The sequence below is a fragment of the Mustelus asterias genome, chromosome 27, assembly GCF_964213995.1.
Source record: "Mustelus asterias chromosome 27, sMusAst1.hap1.1, whole genome shotgun sequence".
Lineage (NCBI taxonomy): Eukaryota > Metazoa > Chordata > Chondrichthyes > Carcharhiniformes > Triakidae > Mustelus > Mustelus asterias.
Genome location: NC_135827.1, coordinates 41,821,901 through 41,833,995, shown reverse-complemented (window position 1 = coordinate 41,833,995; position 12,095 = coordinate 41,821,901). Strand labels below are relative to the sequence as shown.

General features: G+C 43.1%; 1 protein-coding gene across 4 annotated transcripts in view; it reads left to right on the top strand.

Annotated features, from left to right (window-relative positions):
* LOC144479980 (basal cell adhesion molecule-like) overlaps nucleotides 1–12,095 on the top strand; it is a 227,500-nt gene that overhangs the window by 141,126 nt on the left and 74,279 nt on the right. For all 4 annotated transcript variants that reach the window (XM_078199122.1, XM_078199121.1, XM_078199120.1 and 1 more), the window contains exon 6: nucleotides 5,117–5,299. In XM_078199122.1, coding sequence (XP_078055248.1) covers nucleotides 5,117–5,299 — 183 coding nt within the window. The remainder of the gene's footprint in view (nucleotides 1–5,116; nucleotides 5,300–12,095) is intronic.

Sequence of the window (12,095 nt, the reverse complement as noted above, 5' to 3'; positions counted from 1 at the left end):
TGATCTATCAAATATTTATCCACCTACACTTTGAATATTCTAATGATCCAGCCTCCACCACCCTTTGGGGCAGAGGATTGCAGAGATTCACTACCCTCTGTGAGAAGAAATTTCTTCGTATCTCAACTTTAAACGACCTATGTCCCCTTCTTCGAGACTCTCCCACTAGTGAAAACATCTCACCATCTACCCTGTCAAGCCCCCTCAGGATCTTGTATGTTTGAATTAGGTCACCCCTCACTCTTCTAAACTCTGAAAACAGACCCAGGATACTTAGTCTCTCTTGATGGGATAACCCTCTCAACCCAGGAATTAACCTGATGAATTTCTAGTGGACTGCCTCCAATGTTATTGTACCCTTTTTTAGGTAAGGGGATCAAAACTGAATGCAGTATTCCAGGTGAAGGAAGAGGGAAGCAATGAAGAAAGGAAATCTTTTTTTAAAAGCGAATTCCACTCTGACATGTGCAGTGGCCCGCTCAGCCCTATGCTGCTGACCTCTCCACTGGGAGTAGGTCCTGGCCCCTGATTTTTGGAGTGATTCACGCTAGGGCACTCTGATGCACAGTGTGGGAGATTCATTTTGAAAATCCTGCTTAAAAAAACCAGTGGGATTTCCTCTCAGTTTTTACGTGATTTCGGCACTTAGAATTCTTTTGGGAGAATCTTGGCCTACATCTCTCTCTTAAAACCCTAGAGCATAAAGGCCCAATTTACTCAGCCTCTAATCAACAAACTTCTCATCCCAGAAACCAATCTTGTGAACATCTGCTATATTGTCTTTGTATTGCCTCATAGCTGCTACCAGACGCAGCTGTGGAGAAAGAAACAAAATGGAAGGGCTGGAAAAGGGTAGAGGACAGGAGATATTAAATGACAAAGATGTCATGGAACAAAACATGAAGGGAGTGGTAATGGTTTGGTGAAGAGACAAAGCATTTGTCCAGATTGAATGTGAAGGGCAGAATAACACAGGGTGCAAAATTCTGCAAAAATCTGTCTATGATTTTCTGAAAACTTCCTTAATAATAGATTCCAGAATTTCACAAAGGTTGATGTCAGGCTAACTGACCTGTAGTTCTCTGTTTTCTTTCGCCACCCACCCCGCGCCCCCCTCCCCCCCAACCCCCGCACTTTCTTGAATAACTGTTATATTTGGTAACTTCCAATCTGCAAGCACTATTCTAGAATCTATGAATTTTTTACACCTCATTGCCGGCATATCCACTATCACTGCAACTACCTGTGATGTAGGCCATCAACTTCTGTATTGGGTTTTGTTTGTTGTTAGTCCTGAGAGTTTCTCTTGGTATGTAATTTGTGTCTTCTGCTGTCAAAATAGACACAAAATATTTATTCCCTGCTATTTTCTCATTCCCATGATAATTTCTCTTGTCTCTGCCTCTAAGGAACTGACGTTTGTTTTAACTACGCTGCTGTTTATATAGTTGTAAAAGCTCAGAATCTGTTTTTTCTACAGTCCTGGCCAGTTTTTTCTCGTTCTATTTTTTCCCTTTTTATAAATCTTTTGTTGCCCTTTGCTAATTTCTTAAAATGTCCCAATCCCCAGACTTACTGCTATTATTTGCAAAAATATAAGCCTCTTTTAATCGAATACCATCCTTAACTTGCTGAGTAAGCCACACATGAAGCATCAGAGTTTCCAGTCAGGTAGGACCAATGATGCTGCAAATTAGGTTTCTTTCTCCAGCCTCTCTACAAACTGCAATGCAGTCAGCAGTAAAAACAAAAGACTTGGATTTCCATAATGCCTTCTTCAATCTCAAAATATCCCAAAGTGCTTTACAGTCAGTTAAATACCTTTTAAAATGTATTCTCTGTTGTATTGTGGGAAACATGGCAGCCAACTTGCAGACAGCAAGATCTCACAAACAGCAACATGGTAATGTCCAAATAATCTGATTTTACTTGTGTTGATTAAGGGATAAATATTAATCAGGGCACCAGAGAGAAATTCCTTACTCTGACCATTGACATTCAATAACACTACAGTCGCTGAATCCCCCAATATCAACACCGTGGGGGTTCCCATTGACCAAACACTGAACTGGACTGCCATATAAATACTGTGGCTACAAGAGCAGGTCAGAGGCTAGGAATTCTACAGAGAGTAATTCACCTCCAGACTCCACAAAGCTTGTCCACTATCTAAAAGACACAAGTCAGGGGTGTAATGGAATTCTCTTCAATTACCTGGATGAGCTCCAACAGCACTTGAAGTTCGACAGCATAGAGGACAAAGCAGCCCACTTGGTTGGCACCCCAGTGTATACCATCTACAAGATGCATTGCAGCAACACACCAAGGCTCCTTAGATAGCACCTTCCAAACCCATGACCAATACCATCTAAGATAACAAGGGCAACAGATGCATGGGAACACCAGTTCCTCTTCCAGCCACCCACCATCCTGACTTAGAAATATATCATTGTTCCTTCACTATTGCTGGCCAAAATCCTGGAACCTTCCAGCCCTGTGTGTGTACCTGCACCACATGGACTGCAGCAGTTCAAGACGGCAGCTCACTACCACCTTCTCAAGGACAATTAAAGGTGAGCAATAAATTCTGGCCCAAGCAACAACATCCACATCCCTTAAGTGAATAAAGAATTTGAACCGTGGTGTCTGTAGGAGTATTTCAGAGAGCTATGTATTATGCTGGCTTCAAGCAGGAGATTTCTCTTTATTAATACAGCTTAGCAAATACAAAGAACTCATCGGACACAGTAGTTTCTGGTTGAAGATGTATTTTATTAACCCAGGCCTGGTTTCCACTATGGGAGGGAGAATAATTTAAGACAGCTAAATTTACTCTATCAAGACAGTCTTTAATTATACTTATTCAGAAATCAACTGTCCACCTATTCCGTTCATCTTAATGGGATGGACCAATCATTTTAATATGGATTATTAACTTGGAAAATTGCATCCTACTCTGGCGACATGAGAATTAATTGGTCTGTAATTAATTACAGAAGCTCCCACCCACTTGTCTCTTAGCAACCTCTATTACGTAAGTAATATAGTTCAAAGGTAACTTTCTCACTGTCTCTCCATAAAGTTCAAGAGTTGCCGTTCTCATCATCTGCTAAGCATCCCTTATAATCACTAAATGAATTGTCCCATTCATTTAGTGTCTTGGAACTATACTGATAAAAACTATGCTCTGTGGCCGTATTGTTCTTAAAGAATGTGGTTAATCTTACTTAGCTTTCATCCCATCATGCCTTGGGACAGTCTGTATTTGGCCAAGATGTACAGAATTCTTTCAAAAATATGTATTTAAAATCACTACAGTGGTTATGTTTTTCTATGCATCTGTACCTTTGTAATTCTAGGTATGTCATATCTGTTCTATACTATGTCCATTTCTAAATTAATCTATCCTGATCTTATTAGTCTTTTAGTACCAGACTATCCTTATTTTCTCCAAAAGGGTCTTTTATGTCCACTCACCTGAGAGAGCAAATAGTGCCTTGGTTTAATGGTTTCAAATATGCAGCACTCCCTCGTACCCCACTGGAGTGTTATACTCACTTCTTGTGCTCAAGCTTCTGGAACTTTCACAGTCTTCTGATTCAGAGGCAAGAGTGATACCTATGTGGCTGGTGACCAGAGTCCCCTGGCCACTGGAATCCATGTATAACTGCTGAGATCGTATTCCATTATGTCATGTAGTTTTGTAGAAGAGCCTGAGGTTTTAGTTGCTGATCTGGAATCAGTGAGGCAGCTTTTGTCCAGTATTAAGCACATGACTGATTTCTGTGAGATTGAAATTAGAAAGGGCACCTCCCCAAAAGAACAAAGAACAGTACAGCACAGGAAACAGGCCCTTCGACCCTCCAAGCCTGTGCCGCTCCTTGGTCCAACTAGACCAATCGTTTGTATCCCTCCGTTCCCAGGCTGCTCATGTGACTATCCAGGTAAGTCTTAAACGATGTCAGCGTGCCCGCCTCCACCACCCTACTTGGCAGCGCATTCCAGGCCCCCACCACCCTCTGTGTAAAAAACGTCCCTCTGATGTCGGAGTTATACTTCGCCCCTCTCAGCTTGAGCCCGTGACCCCTTGTGATCGTCACCTCCGACCTGGGAAAAAGCTTCCCACTGTTCACCCTATCTATACCCTTCATAATCTTGTATACCTCTATTAGATCTCCCCTCATTCTCCGTCTTTCCAAGGAGAACAACCCCAGTCTACCCAATCTCTCCTCATAGCTAAGACCCTCCATACCAGGCAACATCCTGGTAAACCTTCTCTGCACTCTCTCCAATGCCTCCACGTCCTTCTGGTAGTGCGGCGACCAGAACTGGACGCAGTACTCCAAATGCAGCCTAACCAGCGTTCTATACAGCTGCATCATCAGACTCCAGCTTTTATACTCTATACCCCGTCCTATAAAGGCAAGCATACCATATGCCTTCTTCACCACCTTCTCCACCTGTGTTGCCACCTTCAAGGATTTGTGGACTTGCACACCTAGGTCCCTCTGTGTTTCTATACTCCTGATGACTCTGCCATTTATTGTATAACTCCTCCCGACATTATTTCTTCCAAAATGCATCACTTCGCATTTATCCGGATTAAATTCCATCTGCCACCTCTCCGCCCAATTTTCCAGCCTATCTATATCCTGCTGTATTGCCCGACAATGCTCTTCGCTATCCGCAATTCCAGCCATCTTCGTGTCATCCGCAAACTTGCTGATTACACCAGTTACACCTTCTTCCAAATCATTTATATATATCACAAATAGCAGAGGTCCCAGTACAGAGCCCTGCGGAACACCACTGGTCACAGGCCTCCAGCCAGAAAAAGACCCTTCGACCACTACCCTCTGTCTCCTATGGCCAAGCCAGTTCTCCACCCATCTAGCCACTTCTCCTTGTATCCCATGAGCCTTAACCTTCTTAACCAACCTGCCATGTGGGACTTTGTCAAATGCCTTACTGAAATCCATATAGACGACATCCAGGGCCCTTCCTTCATCAACCGTTTTTGTCACTTCCTCAAAAAACTCCACCAAATTTGTAAGGCACGACCTCCCTCTTACAAAAACATAACTGATTACAGCCTCCTGCTTTCTTTCTGATTTAGAGATGTACGTGACTTCTCAGGCCACGCAGGAACCCAGTGGCCTTTATACCATTGTCAGTACGCTTCATTATGCTCCCGAGAAAAAGGACAAAGATTCTAAGTTTTATTGTGAGGTGAGCTACAGGATGCCATTAGGAGTGGACAAAATGAAAGAGTCTCAGAAGATCAGCGTCTCAATAAATTGTGAGTATTCATCAGCATTACAGAACAGATTTAAATGATGAATCAATACATTATCGCATGGATCTGTCTGACAAGACTACATTGCGTGTATGAGTCTCCTGATCGAGAGGCTAAAACTTTCATACTACTTCCAGAAGTACAACTTCCACTGTGAATTGAATGCATCTGATCCAGAGGCTTCGATTCCCATGCAATAAATACAGTTGCAGGTACAACCTGAAATCTGAAAAAGTTAACCAAAAGCTTATCCAGAAAATCGAACTATCATAGTATTTGCGAAAATATGTAGAGGAAGCAAATTGATGGTTCAGTATGCTGCATGGCAGGTGGACTGATACCTTTTCTGCACTATGAAGTCTCTGCCCTTCATTCTCCATGGCAGAAAGGATTGAGTTTGGGAGCTCATGATAGTAGGGAGTTGCAGGTGTCACCCACATCCCACAGCTCTTGTGCTGCTGAAACTTCACACCATCTGAGTATGACTTTGAACAGTGTCTGGCAGTTTGGTGAGAAGAAGGAAATTTTAAATATCCTTCTAAAAATCTAATATTGTTTGGCTTTGTGTTTAACATTTAACTGCAAAGTATTGTTTAACTTCTACGACCCATCCATGGGGGGGCAGAAGCTATTCCACTGGCAACGGTTGAAAGAGGTTTTAGGGAAACTATCCTGAACTGGTCTTCTGTACCTGGGCTTGGCTAGTTGCTTTGTTCAGAACTTAATTTCAGCCATTCTCTGTGCGATGAGCATGGAGTGCAACTTCAAGCAGTGTGGGAGTTTGGTGAGAAGAGGGGAGGATGGTACTTCTTTGCTTTTGTAACTTTATCACCCAGTAGGAATTGGTTTCTGCTCCACTATGGGAGGAGGTGAGATGTTGGTGAATTCCTGGTGAATATCCGGCAAGTGGTCAAGGTCTATCTTCCGAAATTTTAAAATAGTGTTGGAGTTTGTGATCAGGTTAATGAATATCTCAAAGAAAATAAATAATTGAATAAAATAATTAAATAATTAATTAAAGCTCATAAGTATGGTAGGACAGTGATCTGTCAAGGTTGCAGTATGTGGGAGCTCCTGGACGCCAGTCTTATCCAGTAAGTATCTGCAGCTTGAAGAGCTTCGGCTCAGAGTCATTGAGCTGCAGATACTGTGACACATCAGGGAGGGTGAGAGTTACCTGGATGCTTAGTTTCAGGAGCCAGTCACATCCCTGAGGATAAAATCTTCTGGTTTGGAAAGTGGTCAGAGACAGGAAGTTGTGACTGTAACTGAGGTAGGTAAGGGGACCTAGAGGGCAGAAGTGTGCGTCTAAGATGACTATTTTAAATCTAAATACGGCTAACTATGAGAGCATGAAAGTGGAGCTAGCTAAAGTGAACTGGCAAATGTGCCTAATGTTTAAGTTTTAAAGTTTAATTATTAGTGTGACAAGTAGGCTTACATTAACACTGCAATGAAGTTACTGTGAAAATCCCCTAGTTGCCACACTCTGGCGCCTGTTCGCCTGAGGGAGCATTTAACATGGCCAATGCACCCTAACCACCAGAAGGACGTGGAAGCTTTGGAAAGAGTGCAAAGAAGGTTCACCAGGATGTTGCCTAGTCTCGAGGGTGTTGACTATGAGGAGAGATTGAATAAACTAGGATTGTTTTCACTGGAAAGATGGAGGCTGAGGAGAGACCTGATAGAGGTCTACAAAATTATGAGAGACATAGACAGGGTGGATAGTCAGAGGCTTTTTTCCAGGGTAGGAGTGTCAATTACAAGAGGGCACAGGTTCAAGGTGAGAGGGGAAAGTTTAAGGGAGATGTATGGGGGAAGTTTTTCAGAGAATGGTGGGTGCCTGGAACAAGCTGCCAGAGGAGGTGGTGGAAGCAGGCACAAGAGCAACATTTAAGAGGCATTAGGATGAGTATAAGGGAATAGATAAGATAGAAGCAGGGAAGTTGTTTCCACTGGCGGGTGAAACTAGAACTAAGGGGCATAGTCTCAAAATAAGGGGAAGCAGATTTAGGACTGAGTTGAGGAGGAACTTCTTCACACAAAGGGTTGTGAATCTGTGGAATTCCCTGCCCAGTGAAGCGGTTGAGGCTACCTCATTAAATGTTTTTAAGGCAAGGAAGGAATTAAGGGTTATGGTGAGCGGGCGGGTAAGTGGAGCTGAGTTCACAAAAAGATCAGCCATGATCTTATTGAATGGCGGAGCAGGCTCGAGGGGCCAGATGACCTACTCCTACTCCTAGTTCTTATGTTCTTATGTACATGAATAGGGAGGGAATAGAGGGATATGGACCAAGTCCATAAGGGCAGAATATTTTTTTGCCATTTAGTTAGGGCATCATGATCAGCACTGGCTTGGAGGGCCAAAGAGCCTGTTCCTGTGCTGTACTTTTCTTTGTTCTTTGTCTTTTGAACTATGGGAGGGAACCAGAGCACCCGGAGGAAACCACGTTGACATGGGGAGAACGTGCAAACTCCGCACAGACAGTAGCCCAAGCCAGGAATCGAACCCGGGCCCCTGGCGCTGTGGCAACAATGCTAACCACTGTGCCACCATGCTGCCCCAATGATAGATCAACAGATGTTCAATGGCAAACATTTCAAGGGATATTTCAGAATATACAGAATGGACACATTCCAATGAGAAAGAAAAATTCCAAGGGAAGGGCCCATCATCTGTGGTTAACTATGAAAGTTGAAGACAGTGTTCAACTTAAAGAAAAAGCCAAGGCAAGTGGCAGATTGTGACAGAAGATTGAAAAAAATATAAAGAACATCATAGAATGACAAAAGGATTGATAAGGAGGGAAAAATTAGAACAGGAGAAAAAGATAGCCTGCAATGTAAAGGTGGGCATAAGAGTTTGCAGAGATAATTCAATAAGAAGAGTCGGATCTGTGGGCTGACCAATCCCTTGGTCCAGATAGACTTGATTTCACCCTAAGGTTTGAAATAAGTGGCTAGTGAGATGCATTGGTTTTAATTTCCCAAAGTTTCTTTGTTTCGGAGAAGGTTCCATTAGATTGGAAGATAGTAAATGTAACTCCTTTATTCAAAAGGGTTGGGAGACAGAAAGGAGGAAACTCTAGGCTAGTCAGCCGAACATCTGTCATAGGGAAAGGAATGATGTGGAGATGCCGGCGTTGGACTGGGGTAAACACAGTAAGAAGTTTAACAACACCAGGTTAAAGTCCAACAGGTTTATTTGGTAGCAAAAGCTTGTGTGGCTTTTGCTACCAAATAAACCTGTTGGACTTTAACCTGGTGTTGTTAAACATCTTACTATAGGGAAAGGAAGCCATGTTAGGAAGCCATTATTAAAGATGCTGTAGCAAGGCACTTGGAAAATTCCAAGGAAATCAGTCAGAGTTAGAACATAGAACATAGAAAAGCTACAGCACAAACAGGCCCTTCGGCCCACAAGTTGCGCCGAACATGTCCCTACCTACTAGTCTTACCTATAACCCTCTATCTTACTAACTTCCATGAACTTATCCAAAAGTCTCTTAAAAGACCCTATCGAATCCGCCTCCACCACCACTACCGGCAGCCGATTCCACGCACCCACCACCCTTTGAGTGAAAAACATACCCCTAACATCTCCTCTGTACCTACTCCCCAGCACCCTAAACCTGTGACCTCTTGTGGCAACCATTTCAGCCCTGAGTAAAAGCCTCTGAGAATCCACTCTATCAATACCTCTCAACATCTTATTCACCTCTATCAGGTCACCTCTCATCCTTCGCTTCTCCAAGGAGAAAAGACCTAGCTCTCTCAACCTATCCTCATAAGGCATGCCACCTAATCCAGGCAACATCCTTGTAAATCTCCTCTGCACCCTTTCTATGGCTTCCACATCCTTTCTGTAATGAGGCGACCAGAACTGGGCACAGTACTCCAGGTGGGGTCTGACCAGGGTCCTATACAGCTGCAGCATTATCTCCCGATTTCTAAACTCAATTCCTCTATTGATGAAGGCCAGTATTCCATACACCTTCTTAACCACAGCCTCTACCTGCGTCGCTGCTTTGAGCATCCTATGAACCCGGACCCCAAGATCCTTCTGATCTTCCACACTGCCAAGCGTCTTACCCTTAATATTATATTCTTTCATCCTATTCAACCTGCCAAAATGAACCACCACACACTTATCTGGGTTGAAATCCATTTGCCACTTCTCCGCCCAGTCTTGCATCTTATCTATGTCTCGTTGCAACTGCTGACATCCCTCTACACTATCCACAACACCACCAACCTTTGTGTCATCAGCAAACTTGCCAACCCATCCTTCCATTTCCCCATCCAGGTCATTTATAAAAATCACAAAGAGCAAGGGTCCCAGAACAGATCCCTGGGGCACTCCACTGGTGACCGACCTCCATGCTGAAAAAGACCCATCTACAAGCACTCTTTGTCTTCTGTGGGCAAGCCAGTTCTGAATCCACAAGGCAATGTCCCCTTGTATCCCATGCCCCTTCACTTTCTCAATAAGCCTTGCATGGGGCACCTTATCAAACACCTTGCTGATATCCTTATAAACTACATCTACTGCTCTTCCCCCGTCTATGTGTCTAGTTACATCTTCAAAAAATTTAATTAGGCTCGTAAGGCATGATCTGCCTTGGACAAAGCCGTGCTGACTATTTCTGATCATACTATTCCTCTCCAGATGTTCATAAATCCTGCCTCTCAGGATCTTCTCCATCAACTTACCAACAATTGAGGTTAGACTCACTGGTCTATAATTTCCCGGGCTATCTCTTCTCCCTTTCTTGAATAATGGAACCACATCCGCAATCCTCCAATCCTCTGGAACCTCTCCTGTCTCCATTGATGACGCAAAGATCAGCGCCAGAGGCTCAGCAATCTCTTCCCTCGCCTCCCACAGTAACCTGGGGTACATCCCATCCGGTCCCAGCGATTTATCTAACTTGATGCTTTTCAAAAGCTCCAACACATCCTCTTTCCTAATGTCCACATGCTCAATCTTCTCAGTCCACTGCAAGTCTGCACTGCAACTACCAAGATCATTTTCCACTGTGAATACTGAAGTAAAGTATTCATTGAGTACCTCTGCTATTTCTACCGGTTCTATACTGATTTTCCCACTGTCATATTTGATAGGTCCTACTCCTTCACATCTTATCTTCTTGCTCTTAACATACTTATAGAATGCCTTGGGATTTTCCTTTATCCTGTCTGCCAAGGCCTTCTCATGACCCCTTCTTGCTCTTCTAATTTCCCTCTTAAGTTCCTTCCTACTAGTCGTATACTCTTCTAGATTTCTAACATTACCTAGCTCCCTGAATCTTTTGTAGGCTTTTCTTTTCTTCTTGACTAAATTTGTTACAACTTTCGTGCACCATGGTTACTGTAACCTACCATAACTCCCCTGTCTCATTGGAACGTTGCTGTGCAGAGCTCCAGACAAATTTTCCTTGAAAATTTGCCACATTTCTTCTGTACATTTCCCTGAGAAAACCTCCTTCCAATTTATGCCTCTAATTTCCTGCCTAATAGCCTCATAATTGCCCTTACTCCAAATAAACACTTTCCTAGCTTGACTGATCCTATCTCTCTCCAATGCTGATGTAAAGGAGATAGAGTTATGATCACTATCTCCAAAATGCTCTCCCACTGAGAGATCTGACACCTGCCCAGGTTCATTCCCTAATACCAAATCAAGTACAGCCTCTCCTCTTGTAGGCTTATCCACATACTGTGTCAGGAAGCCCTCCTGAACACACCTAACAAACTCCTCCCCATCTAAACCCCTTACCCTAGGGATACTCCAATCGATATTTGGGAAATTAAAATCTCCCATCACGACCACTCTGTTATTATCACATCTCTCCAGGATCTGCTTCCCAATCTGCTCCTCCACATCCCTGCTACTATTGGGCAGCCTATAGAAAACACCCAGTAAAGTTATTGACCCCTTCCTGTTGCGAACCTCCACCCACAGAGATTCCGTAGATAATCCCTCTGTGGCGTCCATCTTTTCTACAGCCGTGACATGGTTGACATGGTTTTTTGAAAGGGAAATCATGTTTAAGTAATTTATTTGAGTTATTTGAAGGAGTCACATGTGCTGTGAATAAAGGGGAACTGGCGGATATACTATACTTAGATTTCCAAAAGGCATTTGATAGGGTGCCACATCAAAGATTCGCGTTGTAGGGGGTAACGTATTGGCATGTATTGAAGATTGGCTAACCAGTGGAAACAAAGCTGGCATAAATGGCTCTTTTCCTAGTTGGTAGGATGTGATGAGTGGTGTGCCACAGGGATCAGTGATGGACCCTCAACTTTTTATAATTTACATAAATGATTTGGATGAAGGGACTGAAGGTATGATTGCTAAATTGGCTGACAACACAAAGATAGGCAGGAAAGTAAATTGTGGAGAGGATATAAGGAGACAACAAAGGAACATAGGTGAAATGAGTGGGCAAAAACTGGCAAAATCTGGGCAAAAGTGAAATTGTCCATTTTGGCAGGAAGAATAAAAAAGGATTATCTAAATGGTGCAGGATTGCAGAGCTCTGAGGTGCAGAGGGATCTGGGTGTCCTAGTGCATGAAGCACTAAGGGCTAGTATGCAGATACAGCAAGCAATTAGGAAAGCTAATAGATCGTTAATGTTTATTGTGAGGGGAATTAATTACAAAACTGGGTGGCTTATGGTTTAATTGTATAGGGCAATGGTGAGACCACATCTGGTGTATTGTGTACAGTATTGGCCTCCTTATTTAAGAAAAGATGTAAATGCTTTAGAAGCAATTGGGAGATGGTTTACT